This window comes from Trichosurus vulpecula, chromosome 4 (genome assembly GCF_011100635.1).
Source record: "Trichosurus vulpecula isolate mTriVul1 chromosome 4, mTriVul1.pri, whole genome shotgun sequence".
In the NCBI taxonomy this organism is placed as follows: domain Eukaryota; kingdom Metazoa; phylum Chordata; class Mammalia; order Diprotodontia; family Phalangeridae; genus Trichosurus; species Trichosurus vulpecula.
In genome coordinates this window covers 75051997-75077154 of record NC_050576.1, presented here as the reverse complement: position 1 = coordinate 75077154, position 25158 = coordinate 75051997, and the positions used below count along the sequence as shown (strand labels likewise).

The 25158-nt window shown below is 39.5% G+C and overlaps 1 protein-coding gene across 1 annotated transcript in view; it reads left to right on the top strand.

The window, feature by feature from the left end:
* ACBD6 (acyl-CoA binding domain containing 6) overlaps positions 1 to 11167 on the top strand; it is a 227380-nt gene extending 216213 nt beyond the window's left edge. Inside the window, exon 8 of the mRNA XM_036755421.1 lies at positions 7984 to 11167. Coding sequence (XP_036611316.1) covers positions 7984 to 8138 — 155 coding nt within the window. The 3' untranslated portion in view covers positions 8139 to 11167. The remainder of the gene's footprint in view (positions 1 to 7983) is intronic.
* Positions 11168 to 25158: the final 13991 nt, after the last annotated feature.

Here is a 25158-nt window from a genome sequence, read left to right as displayed (position 1 = left end):
CCAGCCAGCAAAGTCCAGAGGGGATTTTGATAACTTCTCACCTGCAAGACAGCCTTCCACTCATAGATAGAATCCTACCAACCAACTACAACAGCCACATAGCAGAGATACAGAAAAGGAGAAAGATCACAGGCTAAATAGAGCCCTGGGAAGATGAGTACCTTAGGGGAGAAATATTAACTGCCCAGATTATTGCTGGAATAGATGAACACCACTGGTTTCTAGTGGTGATGATTGCCACGTGTTTTCAGGGTAATAAGACATAAATCTAATAACTTCAGAGAATCAGAAAGGAAGAAAAAGAGAAACTCTACTTTAGAGTTAATGATGCCTCCATATCCTAAATTCAGGGATACATATTTCATCATTACGGTTCTTTTCACCTGCCAGAGGACAGTAGGTGCTTTTGCTTACTACCTGATCCTAAAAAGCCATCTCTGGTTTTCACCCAGGGAATATAAGAAAGCACTTCCAGTGGGGAAAAAGACCCCTGCCAATTCAATCAGATGTTTTTTGAGCATCTCAGATGTTTCCTGAGTGACTTCTATATATTAAGGGCACCGTGCTACATGCCAGAAATAAAAATTCAGTTAAAAAAAGCATTGATTAATAATGACCAATGTGGAAATATGTTTAGTATGAATGTATATGTAGAGCTTATATCAGATTGCATGCAGGAGAGAAGAGGGAGGGGGAGAAAATTTAAAACTCAAAATCTTATAAAACTAAAAATTAATTATTAAAAAATGAAATAAAACATAAAACAAAATAAAAAGCATTGATGAAGCACTTTCTTCATGCCATGCAGGCCCTGGGGGCACAGAGACAAAAATGAGAGCTGTTATTCAAGGAGCTGTTACTCCACTGAGGATACAATAGGTATACAGATAAGTGAATACAAAATGATTTGAGGAGATAGAAGGGGATCTGTGAAGGTTTCACTGAGGAATTGGTGCTTGAGCTCATCTTTGAAGGCAGATAGGTATTGAGAGAGAGAGAGAGCATCTTCTAGGAATTCTGGATGCAGTGAGTGAAGGCAGAACCTGACATGTCAAGTTCAAGAACAAGCTCATGGCTCAGTTTGGCTGGAATGTAGGGGATATAAGGCTGGAAACGTAGATGGGAGCCAGATTTGGGAAGCCTTTGAATGTCTGTATTAGGAGGGCAGAGTTTATAATTTCAAAGTGGATCATATATGTGTCTGAAAGGTTCGGAACCACCAGATATAAGAAACTCTCAAAGTAGGAGGCAGAAGAATCAAAGCATATATTTAGGCTCCACAGTAACCAACCCATGAACCAGCATCCCCATTTTGATATATTGATCAAAAGCTTCCAGGCCCAATAAGTACGCCTCACAAGAGTAACCAGGAGGCCACAGAGAAGCATGATGGTGTACAGCAAAATCATATACATGCTTCCCCTCTATGGTAAAAAGATTACCCACTGGCCTCAAGTCCTTGTTCAGCTTCCTCCTGTAGGTCAGCTCTGCTACCGGCAGCTCCTGCTCCTGCTCCTGCTTCAGCTTCGGCTGTGGCTGTAGCTGTAGCTGTAGCAGCCTCTGGCTCCAGCGGAAGCTGTTTTTAACCATCCGGCTTCTGCGGGGGTGTAAGGTACGCCGGGGAAAGCACAGGTTCTTTCGATCTGCTTAAGCAAGGTGAAGGGGTTGACCTGGAAAGCACAGGTTCTTTCGATCAGCTTAAGCAAGGGAAGCAAGGTGAAGGGGCCGACAAGCTTACTCCAATCCAACATACAGACAGCATTCAGTTAGTTCAGGGGAAAAAGCCAAACTAGTCAAGGGCACTTGTTGACTAAGTGCTAAGGAGCCCATTTTTGGTTACCAACACAATGTCTGGCCTCAGGAGTTTGCATTTTATCTTAGAGTTAGTAGAAACACAATAAAAAATTTTGAAGAGGGGAGTACCATGATGGTCAGTCATACTTTCCTTAGGAACATCAATTTGACAGTTTTATAGTCAGTTAACAACCCTTTTTTTAAGCACTTATTACATGCCAGACAGTGTGCCAAGCTCAGGACGTATAAAGAAAGGAAAAAACATTCGTTTCCCTCAAGGTGCTTCCATTTTAATGGGGAAAACAATTTGTAAATAGGTAAGGGCAAGATAAAGATGGAAGAGATGAAAGGTAATCTCAGAGGAAAAAGTATTAGCAGCCACACAATGGGGAAGAGCTTTTAATGGAAGGTGAGGCTTGAGTTAACTGTTGAGGAACAGCAAGAATGCCAGTGTCACTGGATCCCCAGAGAACACAGAAGGGAGTAAGGTATAAAAAGACTGGAAAGGTGAGCAAGGGCCAGATTTGAAAGAGCTTTAAATTGAATAGTGGACTTTGTATTTATCCTAGGTAAGAGAGGGCCATTGAAGTTTATTGAACAGTAAGGTGGCATGGACAGATGTACACTTGAGGAAAATTCTTTCGACAGCTGAATGGAGGATGAACTGCAGAGAACAAAAACTATAAATAAAGAAGCTAATTAGAAGGTTTTTAAAAATAGCTCAGACAAATTGAGGTAGGTAGATGGTACAAGGGATAGAATGCTGGGCTTGTCAGCAAGGCAGTTCAAATCCAGCTTCATACACTTACTAGTTTTGTGACCTTGGGCAAATCACTTCCCCTCTATTCAGGGCGCTAACAGTATAGCACCTACCTCCTAGAACTGTTGTGAGGCTCAGATGAGATATTTGTAGTACTTAGCACAGTGCCTGGTACATATGGGGCACTATATAAACGCTAACTATCGCTGTTATTATCACTATTACAAAGGTTAATGAAGACCTCATCTAAAGTGAGTGGCCGTGTTAGTGGGAGGAAGGGATACGCTGGTAGACTCAATGAAACTCGGCAACTGATTGAATATGAGGGGGGAGGAAAAGGAGTCGAATATTACCCAGGTTGATGTCCTCATCAGAAATAGGGACGTCTAGAGGAAGAGGCTAGATGTGTCCCTACACTCACTGCTCCAGGTGAGAACATCCTCTGTTCACCTCCTGCTCCCTGCCCAGATTGCATGGGCCTTGTGAGAAAATAGATGGTGTGCAGTTCTAGAGGTGAGACTTCACACACGAATATGGGATCATGTAGCATATCTGAATACAGGCTGTGCTTTTTCTACTAACTCTAGCTCATAAAAAAAATTTTATTTGGTGAGTTGCCAAATGTATATTGAGTGTTGGGCTTGGGAGTCAGAAAGACCTGAGTTCATATCCTGCCTCACTCTTACTTTAGCTGTGTGACTCTGGCCAAGTCCCTTACCCTCACAGCCTCAGCATCCTCATCTGTAAAATGGAGATACTAATATAACCTACCAGATATAGGGGTTTGTGGAGACTAATTGAGATAAACATCTGTACAGCACTTTGCAAACTTAAAAGTGCTATACAAATGCTGGTTATTCTTAAGAAGAAAGTAACAGTAATGACAGATAAAAAATAGTATGCTAAGAATGAATAAAAATCTTTATTTGAAATGAAAGAAATGTAAATACATTCTCAGTTATTTTCCTGGAATTTTTCAGAGCATGCCTATCTATGTGTTTTATCTATGTGTCCTTTCCAAAAAAAATCTCAATTTAGGGCTGAGTCCTGCAATTTAACAAATATATAAAGCCTATATTAGTGGAAGGGAGCAGTGGTAGGGATAATTCAAAACAATGGATGATTCAAATGTCATTTCTGTTTGACTTTGAAATGCATTATACAATTTTTACACATATGACCTGCCTTCTTAATTATATTTTGTTTGGATGGATATTAAAATTAGTTTGAATTCCCTGGGCATGCACCAGCTGGACAATGAGGGATGCAACTCTGGAGCCTGCTGGGTTGTAAGGGGAAGTCAGCTCAGGATTAAATATTTGCCATAGATAATCCCCACAGTAGATAATCTTATAAGTATTACAAAAAAACTCACCATCCCACCAATTTTTAAACATTACGTTCTCCCTCTGGGTGATACGAAGGTACAATAGTAGAATTAAATGCAAACCCAAATTCTTTGCTACTCATTGATCACCTTGGCCAAATAATGGCCATTTTTCAAGCCTATTGATAACGGTGTGTATGATATACCTGTGTCTCTATGCTCATGTAGTTATTTGCATTCTATTTCCTGTGCAGTAAATGGATTGTCATTGTAAAAAAATTATTCCATTTCAGTAATCTTACACCCCAAATGATTCATTGAGAGATACAGCCTCGGTCCTTGTCTTTCAAAGTAGTTTTATTAATCATTGCAAAGAAAACAAATGTGATAACACTAATAATTAAAACAAGTAGACACTTAAAACAATATAATTTGTCGAATGGTTGGTAACATAGCAAATATTTCAAAGTAAAGTGAACTTTTTAAAAAGTGAAAGTACTCATTTTAAAAATCTCCTAAAATAAAATTACATAAGTTATATAATGACTACTTTAAACGGAATTCAGTTTTCTATTAAGTTAAAATAAAATAAAATATTCTTTAATTTACCAGGTTAACATCAATCTTTACTATACCTACCCCAGCCTTTTTTAGCTATTCAGTATATATTTACTGATTCAATTTAATTTTATTTCATTATAGTTAACTATTTTAGGAACTTCATTATAACTATAAATGTGGTTCAGTCCAGCAAGTGAGAACAGTGAGGTGTTGGGGATTTCTTTAGGATCTAACCACTCTTTTTTTTTTTATTAATTACAGTTTGGCCTGACAGCTGTCCTTGTGATGACAGTTTTTGTGATTACAGCAGGTGTCAAACTCCATCCTTAGATGGGTTGTAAATACTGGCCCCTTCAGATTAAAGCTGGGGTCAGAGCCAATAGAAGGGTTAAATAGAGGCCAGTATTCTACTGTCGTATTTCCTTTCCAGTTCATACCACATGGCCATTGGGTAGCAACATACTACAGCACCTGTTTGCCTCCATTGTACTTTAGTATTCACTGACCTTCAGGAATTGGTGCTTCTGTTATTTTATGATTAAATATGGTCCTCGTTGAAGAGTTGATTGGTATGAATGTGGTCTTCGTCATAAATGGCCTGTTAGTCTTTCCCCCCTCCCCTCTCTCCACCGGGAATACTAACATCATTGCTTCTATGTCTCCCAGAGGAAATCAAGGCTTTTCCTTGCACATGTAGTCATGTGATTTCAGAGTGGGCTGGCTTTGTATCCTCATGGGCTCTCTATCTTCCCTGTAAAGCACCATCTGTTCTACTCCTTCCATGCTGTTGCAGGGCAGTGGGAGGAGACATTAGAGTGAAAATAAATAAAAATTTTTAAAAAAGAAAGAAAGAAATTCATCATCAAAACCCTGAGGATTAATGGAGTCAGAAGGCGAACTATGCTGAATGAAAATTCATCTTCACCTGTGCCAGTGTCAGGGCTGCCTCTCTGGCACTTGACAAATAGAGGTTCCCAGGGTACCATAAATTCAGCAGCTGTTCTAATCCCTAGAGACTCTTTCAAGCTTTTCCGAGATGGGCTGATGACCATTTTTGGATTTCCCAGCACAGTGTGAGCACCAACACATTTCCTCATTAATTTCAAACAGAATTCAACCCATTTTCCCTCTTAGCACATTTCTCCTATCTTCATCTTGCCTTTTTTGTGTGTGTCTGTTTTGAGAGTGGGAAGTTCGTAAGTCACCTAAAAATAGTTTGTACCCTATGTTTAACTGAAGATGCAGATACTAGTCAATCAGTATTTAATGATTGCCTGCTAAATGCCCAAGACTATGCTAAGAGTTGTGGGAGATACAAAAAGCCATAAGACATGACCTCTGCCTTCAAGGATCTTATAGTCTCAATAGGAAAATAAGACATAAACAGATGAAAAATTATATAACAGTGAAAAGCAATATATAGTAGAAGCCAATTGGATAATTCTGTGTCAAAAATTCTAGGAGTTACCTTTCAAATGCTTCCTTCACTCACCACTTTACCATCTTCTAGTAGAGTATTCCCATATGTGGGTTCTTCATCTTGTCAAAATACTAGGCCAAAGAATCTTGACTTCTGTTCATTTCCTTTACCTCATCTCTGCAATTTACTGCTTTTCCTCTTTCTATAAACACCATTTCCTCCTTCTGTAAATACAAACAGCACTTTAATGAAGTTGAAGTAGGCATTTCCTGTGCTTATACTATATCTCTGACTGATGACATACTGTAACGTTTATTCATACCTTAAATTCTGTATTTAAATGTTTAATTTAGATTAGACTAGATTTGACAGATTTGATCTTAAATTTTATTCATTCCTGTCAATAGGCATGGTATATAGAAGTTCAAATTCCATACAAGTGTAAGTGTGCAAAGATCATGTCACACCTCCCATGAAGTAGTTTCTTCATAATGATGCTCCTCATCCTTGGGAAGCGAAATGGGTTTTATTTTAATCAGTAACAGATATTTGTCAAATCTCAGTAGCAGATCATATCCAGTCTCAAAGTAGGATTGAACTAAATCTGATCTGAAATGTCTTGGTTATTATTATTTGAGATTACAGATTAATATGGTAGGCACAGTCTTCCTTTACTGTTGGTGAAAGGACCTGATTTTATTGAAGCATATCCAAATGTTTCACTGAAGTAAGCAGAGATTGACAGCCAGAAACATTTTCATTCTAGTAACAATAGGAAGGCCAAATGATTATTGCTCATAATATAGATTCACGTGGCTACTTATGTAAAGAATGAATTAACCATTTTTTTCTTCTCATAGTGACTATCAGGCAATGTGTCTTTAACTTTATTCTTCTGCATGGCAAGTGACTATCACTTAGGACTCTGCCTAGTGCCATTGGTTCCCATTACCACCTCCACTGCTCGCGCCTTCATGCTTATTTCCTCTGCGTGTACCTTGTATGCCTACAGCTTTTTGCATGTTGTCTTCCCTGTTACAATGAGAGCTTCTTGAGGGCAGCATCTAGATGACTATGATGGACTGGAGAGACAGACAGATACCTTCTGGGTTTACCCTAATCCTATTCTTCTTTCCCTATCATTTGAAGAATCATCAAAACTGACTGGGAGAGAAGGGAAATGTGTGTAGGTGGAGGATACCTCTAAAGTGTGGCTTCAAAAGTCAGGTACCTCCAATAGATAGCTACGAGGCCATACAACTAGAATTAAGTTTAAAGATTGTAGGACCTTTGGAGAGAACTCTGAATGGTGAAGGAAATTATTTTGTTCCTTACCTAAAGTAGTGCACCAGCAGAGGAAGAAAAGGAAATGTCATTACAAAATCATTTAAAAGTACTACCATATATGCCGAGAGAAAATTCATAGTCAATAAATACAAACTGTAGCCAAAAACGTAACAGGTTTAATAACTGATACTAATAGTTTGTGCCTCTTAAGGTTTTTTTTTTTTCCACCCTCATAAATGCAACTTCTGAAGGGCACAGTTAGGAGATTTCCACATTGCACATGGTCCTTCCATACTCATTTTCTCTGCATGGAAAGAATCTACCTGAAATACTACTTTAACCCAGATGGCCACTATGATGAAACAGATCAATCAGAATTCATTAGCATATCTGAGCTGTTTAGACACAGCAAACAACATGAAACTTTCTAGATAAGTCATAGGCAGTCTGTGGCATGGGTGTCACAAAGTGGACCCCTGAAGTAAAGTTATTACTTATATTTAACCACTAAATTAAAATCCACATATTCACAATTAAATATCTTTCTCATTCCTGTTTGGATACAGGTCAGGATAAATGACTCCTGAGATCCCTTAGAACTGAATGTCTGTAATTCTCTGAAATGTGCCAGGTTATTTATATATTCCTCTCGAGGCAATGAACAAACTAAATTTTTGTAACTCTTGAGTATTCAAATGTACTATCAGAACTGTGACACTATAATCTTTCAGCATTGTAATATTAAACATTGTAATATATTGTGCTTTTTGGATTATCACTGTTGAGGTGTTATATTTTCCATTCATATCATACTAACCGTTTTTTTCTCTTTAGCTTCTGCCTGTGAGTTCTTAGACATTGTGGAACTGCTGCTGAAGTGTGGAGCTGACCCCACCCTACGAGACCAGGAGGGCTGTCTGCCTGAGGAGGTGACAGGCTGTAAAGCTGTCTCTTTAGTACTGCAGCAACACACAGCTGGCAAAGCTTAACTCCACAGCTGGGAAGCTGCAGCCTTTACTAGTCCAGGGCTTCAATATGAAAGAAAACTACAATAATAACCCTTCTCTGCCACTCTTCTTTGGTATGCATTGGCTAATGAGGAATAGGACACTCAGAGATGTTGACTGGTGGTTCACAGCCTCGGCGATTCATTCTATCTGCAAACACTGGGGAGAATAGATGAACTTAAGTGTAGTACATAGTATAATCTAGTTCTTTTGAGCATGCTCTGATACTTATCACTGCTCAAGAGGGCGGGGAAAGGAAGCAGATCATCTTTCACAATATTAAATGTGGCTGCTCTTTAAAATATAGATATGTAAGCAAAAAGTGACCATTTTATACAGAAAATGAGGGCATCTATTCATGAAATACCTTATTTAGTGGTAACCAAATGGGCAGCACCGCTAACACAACTGGACTAAGTAGACATTCCAAGTATACTCCTCATTTGACAGACAATTTTGAGACAGGAAGAGGAGGTAATGATCAAAAACAATAAGGAAAAAAGTTTGTTTGCATTCTCTGAGAGATGTGGTAGGTATAAAGAAAATCAGCTGTTTTATGAAAACCTCCAAACCTTGTGTGTTTTAGAATAGGATCCAGTAGGTTCTCTCAGAGGAAGAGATGTTGATGATGGACAAAGCACCAGTTAAGCCAGTATTCTTCTCCTAACCAGCTTGGGGGAAGGAGAGAGAGGGATCTTCTTAGTACCCAACCCTCTCCCTCCAGATATAATGCTTATGTCAGAAAGACTTCAGCATTATGTTAAGTAAGAGTCTTTTAAAGTCTAGTGTGAAATGGTGCTTTTGAGCGTGGAGTGGACACCAAGATAACCTCTCTTGTTCTAAAAGCGTGTGGGTGCTTTTTTAAGCACTGTGTCAGTGTCCATCCTGGGTTCTAAGTTTGCCTTTTTATCCTGGCTCAGCCTAATCCAGGAAATTCTTTTGAAAGCTATTATTGTACAAATCAAGCAGCTCATTCAGTAGGAAGTTGGTTTTAGGTTTGTCATCAATATCATCAGAATAGTAGCAGGAAGTGTCTCAGAACTTTGGTTGGTATTGAAGCTTTCCATCGGCTTGTACCCCCCAGGGAGTGCTTCCGTGGCAGAAATCTGGCATGTTGAGTAGTGCCTCTCCTGTTGGATTGCTCTCAAGCTTACTTGAAGACTTAGGTCTTCTAGGATATTGACCAGCATCTTTTACCAGTATTCATTTTTTTAATCGCTTAAAAATCTGGCATGCATGTTAGAGCCTCCTGAAGTTTCACTGGCATTCCTAAAGGACTGTTATCATTACCTTGGAGCTCCTCTCACAGCATTCAGGCTACACCACAGCTCACTTTTGCTTTATTATGCTGTGTATCGTTATGTGTGTAAGAATCCTCCTCTCCTAGTTGCAGCCAAAATGTAAAAATTGTTGCATGCCCTTTTAAAATTAATGTTATTTTGTGCACATCAGTAACAGAGCAAATTTAGTAAAGTTTTTGTTCTAGACAGACTGAAAGGGCAACTGCTTGGGCCCATTGACTTCTGTTCACCTGATTCTGCAAACATTTATTAAGCGTCTTCTCTGTGCAAAACACTGTTGTCTTTTGTCAACATTTGGTAGTTTCACCTTGTTATATATTAGCCAAGATTTTAGTTTTCTCTTCTCTAACATCAAAACAAAGTCAATGGGATTTAATTTATTTATTTCATTTTAAGATTTTTTGAGTTCACTTTTACAACTTTAGGTCATTAATTGAATATAACTGTTAGCTTAGAAATATCAAATGCATTTATAAAGCCAGCTTCAAAATGTTTAACTCTTTTATGAAGTTACCAAGATTTGAATTCAGGAAACTGTTTTCCAGAAGCAGTTAACATTATTATCATACACAGCAGCTTGTGAATTATCTCTTTTTATCATAAGGGCTGTGTTGGCATTATCCATTACAACAGTTGAAACCTGGTTTTGATTCCCCTTTAGCTCTTCTTGAGTTATTCTAGAAATAACTATGCTCCTACCTTGAACATTTTAGATTAGGATTCTTTGAGTTTCCTTGCCAAAAGTGGAGGAGCTACTCCCAAGCAAAGAATATATTTTGAGGAAAAAATCAACTAGTCATCCAAGAACTTTCTCATGGTGAGTACATAATGAGCTAATGTTTCCATACTACTTAACTGGATTTTCCAGTAGTTTGGCCTAGAGATTATCATGCCTGAAGTCAGGAAATGTAGGTTTAGATTCTGGCCCTGATAATCTTTGTGACTTGGAGCAAGTATCTTTACCTGTCTAGGCCTCAGTTTCTTATATGAAATGAGGGGATTGGATTAGACGATTGTTCATGCCCCTTTCAGCTCTAAACCTTATGAATGAACTGATTTGAAAGAGGAAATGTTTTAGTGTGGGTTCAGCTGTGAATTCTGGGTATGTTAATAACAATTCAAATGAATCATACTGAAAAATATGATGGGAAGTATTTTGAAGCAGTTATTTCTGGTTCCACTGTAAGAACCAACAAAAATGTTAAGATACCACTTATTTTTCAGATACCACTGTTATTTGGGGGAAGGGAGGAATAGTTTGAGTTTTTATTGGCTCAGATATCTGATTCCAGATCTTTCTTGTTTGATATCTCTAATGCCACAGAGCATTGTAAAATTTGTACCACTATCAGTTTCTGTGGGGTTAGAGCAATCTTTGGATTGGAAGAATAAATCATCTGTGAGTGATGTAACTAAAAAGTTCTCAAACCTCAACTGAGATCATCCTTTGCACCCTTACTCTTTGGCCTTTATCACTTTCCACTTTTTTCATTCTGATATCATTCTCAGTTCAGTACTCTACTTTAAAATGTTGTCCTAAGTGCCCCAGTACCAGAGTCTACACATAAAAGCACAACTGACCATCTTTTTCCATTTCCCAACCAAGGTACTTAATGGAATTTCCCTTCTTACTGAAGATTTACTATCAAAATATCACTGTTGATTTTTTTACTCTAATACACATATGTAATAAACCTTTCAGTCTAATAAACCAAAATGCCTAATTTTTTCTAAGTGTTACTAGCTCTTAAGTATAGAAATCTAACTCTTTTTGGTCTCCATTTTTTAAAAAACCGAATTATACTTTAAAAGAAATATAGTCAAAGCTTTATTCTCCAGACTTTCACCCTTCCTCCCAACCAGTCCTGTGGCCAGGCACATTATTCTCATCAGCACCTCTCAAGATGGTTTTTACTGTCATCCCAAAACTTCCCTTCTGCAGCTTCACAAAGTCTTATTTTCTTTAAGTTCTAGATTTGCAGTAAAGCCTTGAGTTCAAATCCTAGGTCTGCTACTTATTAGTTGTGGGGCTTTGGGCATGGTACTTAACCTTATTAGGTCTCAGTTGACTCATCAGGAAAATGAGTGAGAGAAATGACCTGCTTTTAAGATCATCTTTAAGGTTTCTTCTAACTGTGAGCCTCTAAATATAAGGAATTGAAAGAGAGCATGCAAAGTATCAAACGGGACAAAACAAAATATCTCAGTTTTTCACCCAGACTCTTTCCTGAGGCTTATTTCTTTGCCATTCCCACTGTTTTTTAGACTTGTGATACTTTTAATAGTTTTTAGAGTCACAATCCAAACGGCTCGTCAAGGAAAATACATACTCTATATGTATATAGAGTGTGTCTGGTTTCTAGCCAATATCAGCCTTCTAAACCCTGGATCTAGAATCACAAAACCACAAAATATTAGAGCTGAAAAACACCCAGAGCTATCTAGTCCAGTCCTATTGTTTCACAGATAAGGCAGTTAAAGCTTCCTCCCAGGGTTTGGGTAGCATCCAAGACCTTTTCAGGTAAATGCCTTGAATAAGGGCAACAACAAAAACAAAACAAAACAAAAAAAACAATTTTTTAACGCCAGTACTCTGTGACTGTGAATTATGGAATATAAAGAATCAGAGCTGCAGGTCACACAACAAGCACTGGAGATGCTTTGTGAGATTGACATCGATGATTGTAACACATTGTAACAACAGTTAATTACAAGCAAAAAGATATGGGTTGGCCATGTAGCAAGAGTGGAGGATAACAACTGTTACAACTGTTGTTAACAACAATTCTAAGGGACACTGAGGATAGCAACTTCTCCTAGTACTTTGTCTGAAGCCCCTCTGCAGAAGTTTACTATAGCACCTGATTGAAAAGACTTGGATGGGTTGTGAGCTGCACCCCTGGATGGAACACCCACATCAGGGAGACCACAGAGTCCTTATAGCCTAAGTATCACTTTTAAGTGAAGGGGTTGGACTAGATCATCTCTAAGGTCCCTTACTCTAAAGGTCCTGACTCTAAATTCTATAATCCCTTTAAAAACCTTAGAGAAACCTTTAAAAGGGTAGAGCCAAACTCTTTGAATTCATGGAGTAAACTGCTGAGTCTTTTACCATTTAATCTCTCTAAAATCACATCCTGGCAGAAAAGAAAGCCACACACAGATTAGCCATCATTTAAATAATAATGCCTGTTTTAACTTTTCAAAGTGCTTTACCGTGCATTGTTGCATTTTTTTCTTCACAACAGTCCTATGAAGTAGGTAGGATAGGTGCTGTTATCCTGTTTAACCAATGAGGAAACTCATATGTAAAGATTGACTAACTTACCCAAAGTAACCCAGCCAACCAGTGGCAGCACCACTATTAGGACCGGGTTGACATGATGACAGAGGGACAGATGCCCATCTTTTTTTATTTTAGTTTGATAATCCCCAAAGCCTCATTTGGCATGGCAAATTGCAGCATAAATAATGACTCTTTAATGATAAGAGGCCCTTATGGCTCTGTTGTATCCATCCCCAACCCCAGCCCTGGTGTTAGTCTGCTCCAGACTAGAACTGAGATCTCTTAATACCCAGCCCTCTCTCCTCTGCTCATCGCTTTATTCAGTGCAAGGCTAATATATCCAACAGGCATTTATTAAGCACCTACTATGTAAGTCAACTTAGTGGAAACAGGTAGATAGTAGTTTGTGTGAAAAAGATCTGGGGATTTTCATGGATGTAAACTCAATATAGGGTAGCAATGTGGTGTGGCTGTCAAAATTAGAAAGACATAATTTGTGGGAATGAGGAAGTGATAGTCCTTCTCTGTCCTAGTCAGTCCACATCTTTAATATTGTGTTCAGTTCTTGATGATACCATTTAAGGACATTGATAAGCTAGAGAATATCTAGAGGAAGGCAACCAAACAGCTTTGAATCCATGTCATATATAAAGATTGGTTAATTCAGCAGGAAGTGTTCGGCCTGGAAAAGAGAAGATTCAAAGGAGACATGTTAACAGTGTTTAGTTATTTAAAGAGTTGTCATGTGAAAAGAAGAATCAGAGGAGCTTTGTTTGGCCTGAGGGAAGAACCAAGATCAGTGGGTAGAAGTTGCAAAGAACCAAATTTAGGCTTGATTTCAGGAGAAAACTTACAATCAGAACTGCCCCAAAATGCAATGAGCAGCCTTAGAAGGTGGTTCTTTCCCTCTCGTTGGAAGTCTTCAGGTAGAGAGTAGATGACCACTTGTCAAATGTTATAGTGAGGATTCTGTACAGTTTTAGGTTAGACTAAGATGGGTCACCAAGGTCCCTTCTAACTCTAAAACGCAATGCATGCAATAAAAATTAAGTATATACTGTATTCAGACCATGTGCAAGTTGTTGGTGGAAATATAAAATTTGAATTAGACAAAGTCTCTTTCCCTCAAGGAGTGTATCATCTTAGTGCAGATTAAGAAATCATTAGACATAGCTGTATTATGCAGTCATTTCAGTAATTTCTGAGTCTTCATGACCGCATTTGGGGTTTTCTTGGCAGAGATGCTGAAATGGTTTGCATTTCCTTCTCCAGCTCATTTTACAAATGAAGAAACTGAGGCAAGCAAGGTTAAGTGACTTGCTTAGGGTTACACAGCTAGTAAGTTTCTGAGGCTAGATTTGAACTCAGGTCTTCCTGACTCCCAGGCCTAGCACTCTATCCATTATCCCATCTCACTGCCCTAGACATAGCTGTAATATATGATATTAAAAGATAGGTACATTACAATTACAAACAAGGAAGAAAAGTTGTTAAGGGAGATTGCAGAAGATGTCCAGAGGGAAATCACAGTTAGTTGAGCTTTAAAGGATGCTTAGGACTTAAAGTATTAAAGGAAGGGAAGGAGGACACTCCGGCCAGAGGATACAGAGTGAGGATTAATGTATACTCCACCACTCCACCACAGTACCATAGAGAGTTGAGAACTGGTTCCATAGTGTTGTCCCAGAATGGTTCATAAGATCTCTCAAACACAGTCTTTCCACAATACTTGAAAATCAGAACATAATTCAGAGTTAAGCTCATAATATAACCATGTCTCTAATGAAGATGTGAGAATTATAGACCATTTTCCACATATTTTATACAAAACATCACATAATTCTGTCTGAATCTCTTTAGCCAGAAGTATAACAGTAGAAGCAGAGATCTGGAATCATCTAGTTTTTTTTTTTAATGTTTCAGCATTTTCTAGCTAAAAGGTTGCTATTATCCAATGAACCTTTTTATTAAATAGGTATTTCTTTGCTTCCTGCCAGCTTTAACTACTTGGCTGTGGCTTATTGTTCCATGTCCTGGACACTGCATCATCTTTGAGGATTAATGTACCAGGTCTAGGATAGCAGCACAGCCGAGCTTTGTTTGCTGGAGGGTTAAGTAATAGACCTCATTAAATAGCTGTTTCAATTGCATATAGAGATTGTTAGGTGTTCCTTTTTTCAAACTAAAACGTGACATCTTATTTGCCCAACATCTATGTTAAATTTCAAGCTTTCTAAGTCCCCTCAGTAAATCAGAGTACATTCTTCATAGGATAATGTGGGAAATAGCACACTCTCTAGTTACATACCAGTACATATTAAATTCCTTTTCCTATGGTGATTTATATGTTGTTTGAATTCTTAAAATATTGATCAAAATAAAAGGAACCAGATTCCAAGTTCATTTTCCAGCTTGTTTGTCCCTTGCTCACCAGAAAAACTTCTGCCTGGTTTTTAACCTGACTTAGATTTTATATAGCAAAAGTTCACTGTGGCTTGTAAGTATGCCCTAAAACCTTCTTTAAGCAGTTTAAAGTGGCCAATACTTGGCATTGTGTTTTTCCCTGTGGCAAACTACCTTGCTATTGCATGGATGCTGTCATGCTATGGATGAGATCGTGTCCCTGTGTACAAAGTGATATACAAGAAAGTGCTGCTTTCCTCATAGTGTAGCCTTTTCAGAGTTGGCGCCCCTTCTTCAGTTGTTCTTCCATTGTAATCAGCTTTTAATATTTTTTAAATGAGAATTAGAAAATTTAGTCAGTTTAGAATTTGATCTGCTCAGAGAAATATTTATACGCTATTGTGATAACAATAAAATGATTCATGATTATTTGAAGCATTGACTCAGTTATCTTTTGTTTCAGTACCATTTCCTAATGATTGAACTGTAAGTTTTCATCTATAATGTTAAAGCCCAGTTAACATATTGAGAGCTGAGAAAGTAATTAACAAATGTAAGTTTTAAATGAAGAGAAACAACCCCTTTCTAGAATAACAATCTCAAGAATACCTGAACATACTAGTTGTAATCCTTGTCTATGGTTTAACATACATAAAGAATGAGGAATCTTTAAACGATCTATTAATTGGCACTAGGCAAGGAGAAATCAGTTAGACCTAGCTCTTGGTCATCATACCTTGAAACATTCCTGTTAGCTCTGAGACAGAGAAAATTCCAAATCATCACAAGTCTGATCCTTATGAGGAAAAACACATATTTCAGAATTTTCCGTTTTGTAGTTTTATCTTATTACTCAAGTGAATTTCAGGATTTTGTTTTCACTATTTTATATGTTACTTTTTTCAAATAAATGCCATTATCTAAAAGTTGTCTGAATGCCCCTTCCTTAATTAAAAATTAGTCATTTCTGAAGACTGCTAACAAGGCCTTCTGCAACTGGAAGGCTACATTAGGATATACTAACAAGAAATATAAGTATGGTTGTCTCCCAAGTTTTGTGCTGGCTTATGTGATTTAGATGTATACTTCATGGCCAGCGCTGAATCTTTCTTACTGCTAACATTGGTTCTCACCATACTTATATTCTTCCTAAATAGAAAACACTGTTATCTTTTTACAGCATTTTACATGTATGTGCCTTCACGTGTATTATTTTATTTGAGCTTCACAACAAAATTGAAATGTAATACCAATATCGCCAATTTATAGAAAAGGAAACAGACACACGGAAGTTGTAACTGACCTCAAAGGTTATCTTTCCCTGTCCCACACTCATTTTACAAATGAGGAGACTGACACCCAGGAAAGTTAAATGCCTTGCCCAAGATCAGCCTTAGCATCAGAAGTAGGATATGAACCCAGGTCCTGACTAGGGTTGGCTCTCTGTTCACCATACCACACTGCCAGTCTCACACAACTAGTAAAAAGGGGAACCATGATTTCACAGGTCATTGATAAAAGCATATTAGAGTTGGCCAGGTGCTTTCTTCACAACAACCCTGTGAGGTCAGTATTGTGATTCATTTTTTTCCGGGTGAGGAAAGTGAGCAAAAATGACTCGTTCAAGGTCACTCAACTAGTATTTATTGTCAGACAATAGTCAAACCCAGATGTCTGCTAACTCCAACACATTTTCCATACCAACTTGCTGCTCAGAAAAATAACCTGCCAAGATCAGCGGCAAACCCATGACTCTAATTCCTATCTGGGGCACTTTTCCTACACTATGCTACCTGCCTTCCCAGCTGTCCCCAAAGGGGTAATTGTTGGCGATAGCTCCTAATTTCTGGGACTACCCAGAAAGCAGTGGAGTTAAGAGATGGTTTAGAATCTCTGAACTAAGATGAAGACCACACTGTAAGCTACCCACTCAGAGATGGTGTCATACAGAGCACCCAGAGAGCTGAGAATTCCTTCCCAGATTGAATTCCTTGTGCTGTCTCTCTTTTGAAGAGAGGAAGTAACATACACCTAAAATTAACCTGTATAGTGGCTGTGAACTTGTAGCGTGTCAGGAAGTGAGGTGACCTTCATGCAGAGCCTGAGCAGCAGCAACACATTCATCCTTTGCACCGGAGCCAGGATTTATTTCTCTCACTTATGTGGCAATCCTGGCTTTCATTTTAATATTTGGAAGGTAAGTTCAGCATGATGGACACTTTGCGTAATAAAACATTCTTTTAAAGTACACACCCACACACCCACATATGGATGAAAAGTGGCCTGACCAGTGCCCACAGCTTTCATGAAGTACATTTGTAGAGCTCAAAGCTTAGTCCTGGATATGTTTATAGCACTTTAGCCCTGTTTGTGAGTTTGGAGCCCTTCCAAAAAAAGAAAAGAGAGACATATATTATTGTTTATAATCTGCTTTATTCCACCAAACCTTTACTGAACAGACTTGTGGATTGCTGTTTAAATCCCTCAGTGCCTTTAACTACCCATACCTAAAGTGGTTAATGCGCATTCTAAATGAAGCTTGGCATCCACTCTAGGAAATCACTTTAATTGAGAAGCATTAAATGTTAAAATGATTAAAAAATATAAAGCCAACGCATGCTGAGTATAAAGGGCCCTGGTTCACCAGTAATATGGTTCCTTTTTATAGTGTTCCCTCCAACTTGGATGAGCCCTAGCCATTTGCAGGTATCTGCTACAGAGCAAGACATTGTCTTCGTAGGTCACTGTCTGCAGACTGTGGACAGTACAGCTGGACGGTAGGCAGACAACAGCAATAAGGAATACCTCAGAGCAACCTTCCGAGATTACACCATTTTTCAGAGAATTAGAGTATGCACAAACAGAGCAACAAGGGAGGGTGTCATCACCATCATAAATACCTGTCTTTCTGAAATGAAAGTCGTGTCCCAGGAGTCCGAAATCTGTGACAGATTTAACCCCCAAATCATCACCTGCACTTCCCATTTCTGTACACAGAGACATCTGCCAAAATCTACATATGCCTTGGTAGCATGTTTTAGCTATGCCCCTGGTTTCACTGGGGCACAGGCCAGAACCCATTTGGGTTCATGTTTTATATTAGTAAATAACATCCTCAATTTCCAAGAGAAAAGTGCTGTTACAGAAATGGAGGACAGCAAGGGATGGGTTGAAAAAATACCCTTCATTGACTATGTTTCAGAAAGTTCAGTGGGCTTATGGTCTGGTTTAACCACATGTATTGATATAGCAAACGTATCTTTTTTTGTTCTATTTTATTCCTTCCTAGAAGTAAGTAGCCTAGGAATTTTTCCAGCCTGGACTAAGTAGCATCATACTTGATAACAACAAACCCTTATCGAGTGTTTACTATGTGCCATGCACTATGCTAAGGTGGGAATACAAATACAAGCCAAAAGAAATTCTAAAGGAGGAAGACCACACATAAAGTGAAGCTGCAGAGGATATAGGGGGAAGATACCCACACAGAAGCATGGTATAGAAAGTCTGGAGCATCAGGAATAGACTCTAGCAAGGAATGAAGGGGGCTAGCCTGAGCACTTTCATTAAAACGAGATTCTTGGGAAAACCAATCACAACAAAGTGGTTACAGAGGTGGAGTGGACCTCCAGGGCCAGAAGGCTATGGTGGCATAGTAGAGAAAGTCGGGAGATTCATGAATAGATCTCAGAAAGGAATGACAGTAAAATTGGCCTGGGGTTTAGGGATGAAGTACATATGTCCTTCCTGTTTTAAATCACCCCAGAATTGTTCATGGTATAAACACAGGTCTGATTCCTCTTTTCATTAGGGTCCAGGTAGCAAGCAAGAAAGACACCAAATGTAAAAAAAAGAAAAAAAAATCCTAAGAAATTCCTTCTAAGAGATCTGGGAAGGAGAAAGCACAAAATCAGCTGGACCTGGTTTTCCTATAAGCATGTGATATACTCTTTGTAGGGCAAGAGCTGATCATTTAAAAGACCTTTATTTAATAGTTCTAGTGGTATATTTTTATTGCCCCTCTTAGAAGCAAGATGATAAAAATTTCCCTCTTCTTAATGATTTTGGTCCCATTTTACAAGCATTGATTTTTCCTTCCTCCTCTCTCACCCATCATATTTATTTCTGCTGCACAAAGGGCAAAATGGTAACTTGATGTTTACTTTTCAAACCAATGCTCAGCAGTAGAAGAAATGCCCAAAGCTGAATTTAGTTATTCACTCTTTCTGCCAGTCTTACAAGACCTTGCAGAGTGGGGGAAGGGATAGTGAATTTTGTATACTAAAATGGAACTAAAATGACATTCTTCAAAGAGGGGAGGAATTAAGGTTATAAAACCTAAAGAATGGTTGCTTTTAAATAGGTTCAAAACTATATTCATTGAAAGCAGCAAATATTTTTATTCCTAATAATTTTTATTCTAGTACAAAGGAAGAGACTCATGAAATCAAACAGTCTCAGAATTCAAAAGGACCCCAGAGGTCTAAATCAACCCCAACCTAAACTATGACACCCACAACATGCAACTTTCTCCTTAAAAATCTCTACTGTTGGGGGACTGCTAGGCTAAAATTGGCTTCCCTGTGTTAATCATTGTGACAGGTTCTATCCTTCAATCATTTTAAGTACCTACTATGTGCCAGATGCTGTGCTAGGCATCTATTAGCACAAGAGATCCCCATTTTAAAGTAGAAATCACCACCACCACAAAAAGTGGGGCAGGACATGCCCCTCCAGTTCCTTTAATTTGCTTCTGGTCTGTCTTAGAGTTTGATTCCCAACCACCAACACAATCTAGATTTCTTAGTCTAAGGAGCTTCAGCTTTAGAAACTTTCCATCCGTGCATACTGGTAATTTGCCTTTAATTTGTACAGTCTTAGCTACCTAAAGCACTGAGAAATCAAGGAACTTGCTCATAGTCATTGAGTTGGTACATATCCAGGGCAACACTTGAACTTCATGACTCCAAGGCTGTCCTTGTATCTGCTCCACTTTTGTCTGAGTAAAATACTAAGACAGAAGTGAAGGATTCAAAGAGAAACGGGAAAGCTGACTTAGGAGCCCTCCATCTTAATCCTGCTGAGTTCTGAGGCCCCAAGCTGATGTAGTTTTCTCCATCCAGTTATTTCTTCTCTTCCCTTCTCTAGTAACTGTCCTTTGGGGTTGCCTTCAGTTTGAAAATCAAACGACTCAAGAACAGATCTTTAATAGACAAAAAAAAAAAAGGTAACACAAAGTAGTGCCAGTGTTATTTGCAGAGGAAGAAATTGGTGATCAGAGAGGTTAAGTGATTTGTCAAAGGTCACATAGTTAATGAGTAGCAGGGTCAAGAAGGAACCCCAGGCCTCCCAACTCCAAGAACACTTTCCAATGCACTATTCAGCCTCTCCTACCAGATCACCTTCTGTCTGTTAGCTGAGGACACAAAACCCCAGACAAAAAGTTCCTGGAGTAAATGTCATGTCCAAATGTTGAAGCTGCATACCCTAGAAAGTAAAGTTGCTATTCAGTGGGCTGTTAGTCCTTGGAGCAGTGGATCAGGTGTTAAGTCATCCTCAAGCATGTATTGAGCTCTGCTATATGTCAAAGCACTGTGCTAAATTTTGGGTGTGTAAAGGAAACGTATCCCTACCCCCCCCCAAAAAAACCATCCTGCTCTTAAGGAGCTCACAGCCTAGTGTGAGACAACACGCAAACAGCAATGTACAGACAAGATATATTCGGGATAGATCCCTCTAAGATTATAGAGGGAAGTCACGGGCATCAAGAGGCATGGGGAAAGGCATCTTGGGGAAGGTGATATTTTATCAGATGCTTTAAGATTGCCAGGAAGGAGGAAAGAGAGCATTCCATGCATAGGGGATAGCCAGCAAAGATTATATAGGCAGTCTGGTGTAGTTACAGATGAGAGCCAAAAACCCCTAGATTACCTGAAAAAGAAACCTCATAGCAGACCCATCTGACAGTCTTGAGTCTCATGATCAGGAAACTAAAAACCATTATCATCAGCAGTTCAAATTTTCACCACACTTTATAATAAAATTTTTATTTGATCTTCTTCTCACTGCCCTAGGAGCAGCGTTAGCTCTGGCCATCAAATTATTGCAAATACCTCCTTGTTTTTCCTTCTCCTCCCCACTCAGCTCAGTACTGTCTGCTGGCCTCCTGAGTTGTCAAAAAGTTCTCTGAGGTAAAGGATCTTGGACCAGGCACTCGTCATCTGCCATGTGCACCCTCCGTCCCCTTCTTCCGCCTTTTGCTCAGGATCAAATCAACATCATCGTTGCTGCTATAGACATTGTGACAGTCTACTATCCAGTGGCTCACTCAGAATCCCTACAATCCATGAGTGAATCCATGAATTCAGGGCCAAAATACCCACATGATCATTAGTCATAGGTTGCCTAGGCTGAAGCTCCCTTCCCTGCCCACCACTCCTAGCCCTCTCCCCCATCCTGCCCCATTCCTGCTGTGTCCCTGAACATCCTACCCTTCACATTGGAGCTGTGCCCTGCTTCTGGAGATACTTGTATGTGTTTTGTTTCTTCTTCTGTGTGTGTATGTATTCATTTATTTTGCCTCCAGTGGAATAGAGGATATAAGCCCCTTAAGAGGAACTTCGATTTTTGCCTTTGTGTCCCCAGTACCTAGCAGAGTATCTGACACAGGTTTTCGTTAAAGGTTCGGTTCAATTCAACCATTAACTATCTCCTGTGTGCCAGGCACTGTGCTAGATGAGGTGTTGGGGATACAAAATGAGTATCTGTCAAAGGACCTATAATCCCATCCTTACAGAAGTGAAATCAAAGGTCCTCATAAACACCCTCTCCAAAAAGTTCATCACACAGTCCCCAGCCCCCTTCATAGAAAGCTGGCCCTATCTAGAAGGGTAGTAGGCATTGTTCTTTTTTTAAAGGATTGGGAGGAATGTGAGGTAGAAAGGGGCCCTGCTCAAAGCCGTATAATAATCCAGTAGCAGAGAAATTAGAATTTTGTGGCCCTACATTTCTGTCTCTTGTGGCCCAGCTGCCTTTTAGAGATTGAAGCTACCTCTTTTTGAAGGGCACTGACTACTTAGGCAGATGCTGAGAGCTGCCCTGTTGGTGGACACGATGTAATTACCTTTCTCTCTGGACCCTGTCTCATACCAGGACAAAACTGCAATTAAAAGAGGAAAAAGCACCCACTTACTTTTCTCAGACTGGAGCCCAACTCTAGAGAAATGCTCTGACTTTAATCAAAAAAGATTTTATTGATGAAAGTGTCTCTGCTGCTCTTATTTCCAGCTAAAACTTCAAGCCCTGCATACTAATAAAGCCTCCTTAGAGGAGGAAGCCTCGGCCCCAGAGGCTTCTAGGAAAGCTTATCCAAGAGAAGGGATGAGAAGGGGGAGCTCACTTGCCAAACAGCCTCTTGAAGAACCCTGCGGACTTGGATGAGGTCTTCCTGTATCCTCTCCTGCCCCCACCCAAACATATCCTTCTCTCTCAAAGGGAGACATTTTTAATTTTGAAAGACTTTAAATATTCAACTGAGAACCAGTTGCTAAAATCTGTGTGATTTATCAAGTTTCTCTGACCACTCTCAATGTCCTGGGAGAGCACAGAAGGACAGCTCTGCCAGATGGACAGCCCTACAGTTTGACCCAAGATGGAATTCAAGGCCTACCAGCCACCCAATGACAGGCAGTAGGATAGAATAGAAAGCCTCCCACACCAGGCCAGGAGGCAAAAAGATCTTCACTCAAATCCCAGCTTCGCCATATATTAATTTTTACTGTAAGTAAAACCCTTGATCTCCCCGAGGTTCAGTATCTTCCCCTGTAAAATAAGGAGAAAGGAAATGAGCATTCATGTAGTACCTGCTGCGTGCCCAGCACTGTGATGAGATCCTTTCGACAATTCTGTGACATGGGTGCTGTTATCTCCATTTTACAGTTGAGGAAACTGAGGCAGAGGTTAAGTGATTTGCCCAGGTCCACATAGCTAGTGTCTGAGATTGGACTTGGATTAGCCCAGTGCTATATCCACTCTTCCATCTTGCTGCCTCTAGTAGGAATGAGCATACATAAAATTTCTGTGTCGCAGAGGTTTGGGAAAGAAAGTACTTGGTAAACCACAGGTTGCTGTGGATATAAAAAACGTCATCATCATCATCATCATTATTATGCAGTCCTGATATTTGTGATTTACCTTGAAATATGAGCATTTGGTGGTTTTTCTTTTTCAGTGACAAAAGGACGTTTTCACCTCTGATGTTTTAGTTTCTATATTTCAACGGTGAATAAAAAGCCAGACAAATGCAGTTCTTATGAACTTTCCATATTTATTTTACATAGAGTGTTACCATACACATCTCATGCCAACGCACAGGAGGCAGATACAAACAAACTCACTGGCTTCTGTTATCCAAAGACACATGGGAATAAATAAATAAGGGTAGGCAGGGTCTTTTTTTTTCTTTCATTCTTTTTTTTTCCCCAGGAAACAAGATTTTATTTCTTTTCGACTATACAAAATTTACACTGTGAAGGGGAAGGGCGACAGTCAAGAGCTTAAGGATAGGGGAGCTTGGGAGGCAAGCTCCGAGCAATCTGGCATCTGGGATCCTGCAGCCCTGAGCCTGCCTTTGCTCAGCTGGATGCTGCGCTCAAGTGGGAAGCCGTGATAGGATCTCTGTCCATGTGGGCAACTGCAGGAGCATGGGGGTATCTTTCCTGTCCACCTGGGACACAACAAACAGCCTGCACTCTGAAACCCGCCCAGCTTGGCTGAGTGAATGATGCCCTGGCTAACTGCCAGCTGTCTCCTTCACCAGTGCTAGGATCATGAAACGAGCTATGTGCTTTCAATTTGGTCCTACCGAGCAGGGTGGGTGTGGATGGGGCGGCTTTGCTGAGCTCTCTCTTTTTTTTTGTCTCAGTTGCTGTATCAGTGCCAATGGAACAACTGCCGGGAAAAAAAAAGAGCCAATTGACCAATCTGAGAGAGAATAAGCATGTGCCAGTGATGTGCTTTTTATTTAGCTTTCAGCATGCCCAGAGCCCTTCAGCAGCAGGCAATAAAACAAAACTCATTTCCGCTTAATTGAATTCGTCTTCATCTCACAGATTCCAACTTTTAAAGTGCAATGCTTCAAAATGAGCCTCCACAAACTCTTCCAACCTGTGCTGGCTGACTTGGGGGTGGCGGCAATATCCATAGTGAGAACTGAGGTGTCAGGCAAGACACATGTAATCAAATGCATTTCAGAATTCCTGAGCAAGGAATTGCAGGGACCAGATACCAGCCCAATAGATGACATTAACAGCTTTTGCTAAAAATCTGAAATCTCCCATTGCTAACAAGGCAGCAGATATACATAGAAGTGTAAATAGCTTGAGCCTGAGATGTGGGTGTCATTTTCTTTCCTACATATTCCTTAGTCATCCAAAGTGAACCCCTGGGTCAGGTTATCCCTTAGATTATTTTCTTCTCTTATATTTGATTTATTTTTGGCAAATAAACCTAGATAACTTCTCTGTCCCTTGGTTTGTCCCTCTCCTTTTAAAAAAAAAAAAGTAACATCTACTATTGGAAACTCCTGGAGTTTAATCAGCTTGGTCCAAGCTCTCTTATCTATTAGACCATTAGCCAAGCACTGAAGATGATGGGCACTAGTTAATTGCTCCCTTGGAGTGAAGAGCAGAGCCAAATGCTATCAATATTTTTGGATGGTATCCCTTTCATTTTTTTTAAATCAGTTCTATTGTGTAAGCAAGGGTGGGGGGCAGGGGAGAGAATTGCAACGGTGGAACATCTTAGAAAGAACAGGCTGCCAAGCCACAGAGTTCTTCTGCCTCTATTGCTTCTTCTCTTATTGATAGCCCCTCCCCCAACTTCTCCCCTTAAGCACAGGGGTTCTTAACCTGGGATCTGTGAACTTTTTAAAAAATATTTTGATAACTACATTGACATAATTGGCTTCCTTTGTAATCCAATGTATTTTACTCATTTAAAAACATCCTGAGAC